This window comes from Aplysia californica, unplaced genomic scaffold (assembly GCF_000002075.1).
Source record: "Aplysia californica isolate F4 #8 unplaced genomic scaffold, AplCal3.0 scaffold00823, whole genome shotgun sequence".
Taxonomy (NCBI): domain Eukaryota; kingdom Metazoa; phylum Mollusca; class Gastropoda; order Aplysiida; family Aplysiidae; genus Aplysia; species Aplysia californica.
In genome coordinates this window covers 80,738-83,933 of record NW_004798093.1, presented here as the reverse complement: position 1 = coordinate 83,933, position 3,196 = coordinate 80,738, and the positions used below count along the sequence as shown (strand labels likewise).

Genomic DNA, 3,196 nt, shown 5'->3' with positions numbered 1-3,196 from the left:
AATTCAGATATGTGGCCAGCAAATAATTCTAAACATTGTAGCACCCATAAAAGTCTAGATCATTGAAAAAAAGAATTCACTTTCGAAAAAAAAAAAAAACATCATTTGGGAAAACTGAATGAAAATAAAATGTAGACTATGGCAATTATCAAACAAAAAAATGGAATGTTATTAGATCCAATTTCTCAGTCTTTGGTAAGTAATACACAACACCATATATGTAGGCCTATATATAATCTTACCTTGGGATGAAATTTTCACATTCGGAGACAAACTTAAAGTAAAGTAGATGCTCCTTTCTCAAAAAGCAGATCATGAGAAAAAAAAAGGGTTCTCATTTTGAAAATAAAATACCTACAAAAATTGTATTAAAAGATACACTTTAAAACTATAATGATTATACATTCTGTGCAGTATAAAGTAAATTCATTTGTCAGTCCCAATCATGGGTTGTGATCAGTCAAATCAAAATTTATGACAAGTAAATATGATGTGAAAGAGACAACACTATAAATAATATTGTAATTTCATTAGGTATAGTGCAAGTAAAGACCAGACTGAGATCTTGAATGCACGACAAAGCCCTGTTAGAATTAAACAAAAAAGGGGGAAATGAGAAAGGAAGAGAAAAAAAAAGGGAGAGGGATCTAGGCAGGATGTGTGTATGACACGGATGCAAAGCAAACATCTCAAGAGTTCCTCATTTCTAGGCCAAAATTATTTTTGAATAAAAGTGGTATACTACATCTTCGGCTTTCTCCAAACAAACTTTTCACACCATGATTCCCACTCATATAAACGAAGCAGGGGAAAATGAAGTTAGGGCTCCTAACTAGGGAGCACCGACAAACCCCTGCAGGCTTGAAGATGAAAACTAATTCATATTCATTAAAAAAAACATACATGTATTATCATCATGTAGAATATTCGCTACCCCTTTGTAGCTTGAACATTTGTCCCAAAAAGTTGTAGATCTAACTCTAATCGAGTCTGCATAAAAACCAAACATCTGAAAACAGCAGTAAGTCAAAAGAAAAGAAAATTTCTCCAATTTTTTAGCAATCCCTCTAAACTAAAAACAAGGCTACACCGAAGAAAATCCGGTGGTCCTGCAGATGTCGATATAAACAGACTCCACTGTATTCAGATCATGTAGGACCGTCCATTCACTCAAACCATAACTTGTCACATTTCAAAGGAGACAGATTATGAATAATTGAAATGTTACAGTACCCCCTTCCATCCTTACAAACAGTTCAGGTTTGTTTTGTTTTAGTAGAAGTTTTACGGCGCTCGCAACTGCATAAGGTCATATGAGCGCCAAGGGGTGGATGTTAACAGAGAAGTCCTTACAGGGAATCAGGCTTACTCTGCTCACCTCTCTAGCTTCAACAGTACAAAGTCTGCTTCGACTATCAAGGCACCCCAGAAATAGTGGGTCACAAGAGTGTGACAAACATACAAAAGAAGTAGAGGAAAAATGACGATAGTAAGGATTAGGAAAGAAAAAGCAGCAGTTCCCTGTTGAAGTTCAGGCACAGTTATGAGCATGACATTGATGAATCAGCCCATTTACGAGTACAATTACAATTCTACTGTGTATAAGAACATGGTTAATGTCCCCCCTTTGGGAATGGCCTAAAGACACTTCAGTCAGTATCCAGCAACAAAACATTTAAAAAATGTAATTAATCATATCACAGATAATGCTGATTATAGTCAGTAAAGCCACATAATAATAGTAAAACATTTCAACAGTAACCAACACATCTAACAAGAAAAACAAAGAACGTGTCAAAAATGTCTAAAATAATATTCTTTAAGGATTTGCAAAGACCAAAGCAAAAATAAACCATATTGAATTCTAAAAATCATAGCTGGAATGTTTTTGTTGCTTTTAAAATCTATCAACATTTTTCTCAAACCACAAAAAATAATTATTATTGTCAATAATTAACAATAGAGCACTCTTAGAATGACTCAGATTGGGGCCCCTCAAAATTCTTGACTTAATCAATTCTATTTAGGTACTTGTACATAGGTATATCCATTAAATTCCTACCACCTTAACCATCTTGCAGTAATAAGTATTTCTATAAATTTTTAAGTTAAAGCATGTAATTCCAGAATATCATCCGAGTACTATCAGATTACTGATTATAAATGTATCTAGTGTAGTCATCATTATTGTTGACAATAATTGTATTCATTTTTATATCATGATTATGCGTGTGATTGTGGGTCTGTTTGTGAGAGAAAGCATAATATTTTGTGTGCATGTATGTACATGTAGATGTGTGTGAAAGAGAGGATGTATGAAAGAGTATGTTTGTATGGGTGCGAGTGTGCACGTGTGTGTGTGTGTGTGTGTGTGTGTGTGTGTGTGTGTGTGTGTGTGTGTGTGTGTGTGTGTGTGTGTGTGTGTGTGTGTATGTGTGTAGTGAAACACCAAACCAATGCGCCAGATCTGGACAATATACATTTTTCTTACTATTCTTACCTTTATCTTTCTTACATGACCTGTATATCTGTATATGCACGTTTAATACCAGTGTGAGTGCGAGAGAAAGAGCCCAGACTGTCCTTTCATTTGATATATAATGCTATACTTAGCAAAAGAGGGCAAAACTAAGCATATGTATGTATTAAATAAGTACCTGTCGTCCAAAAAAAATTACGTCCAGAAGGGTAGAAAATTACGTAGTGAATTAGTTCATAACAGTTCAGCTTCATCGGTGAAATAAACACACATAAAAGGAACCAGCCAGAGTACTACCAAAGTACAGTTAAACTTTTTCTAATTCTAATGGCCACCTGATAAACACAATCACTTGTACAAAAGACCACTGCCCACTTCCTCTTTGACATATTATTTTTTTTATATATTATAATGGCACTGTCCAAGACATCCACCTGCCTAAGACGACCACTGCTCTCCTCCATATAGGATGGCCAGCATGGACATTTTAGACTGTAGTGGTACTGTGTTGACGTGAGCTATCTTGTTTTTTCCTTCACGAGTAGACTGGAAACCTCATCAGCCAGACCTAAAATGGGAACAAACAAACAAAATCATATGCTGAAATTATCTACATCGGGCGTTGAGAGCACCAACAGAGTATATGTGAGAGAATGTGAGAGAGAGAGAGAGAGTGTGTGTGTGTGGGTGGCGAGGGGGGGGGGGGGGGGTTTGGGG

The 3,196-nt window shown here is 35.8% G+C and overlaps 1 protein-coding gene across 1 annotated transcript in view; it reads right to left on the bottom strand.

Moving 5' to 3' along the window:
- Positions 1-1,799: 1,799 nt before the first annotated feature.
- Positions 1,800-3,196, bottom strand: part of LOC101850515 (cathepsin O) — a 16,043-nt gene continuing 14,646 nt past the window's right edge. The window contains exon 9 of the mRNA XM_013088870.2: positions 1,800-3,047. Coding sequence (XP_012944324.1) covers positions 2,998-3,047 — 50 coding nt within the window. The 3' untranslated portion in view covers positions 1,800-2,997. The remainder of the gene's footprint in view (positions 3,048-3,196) is intronic.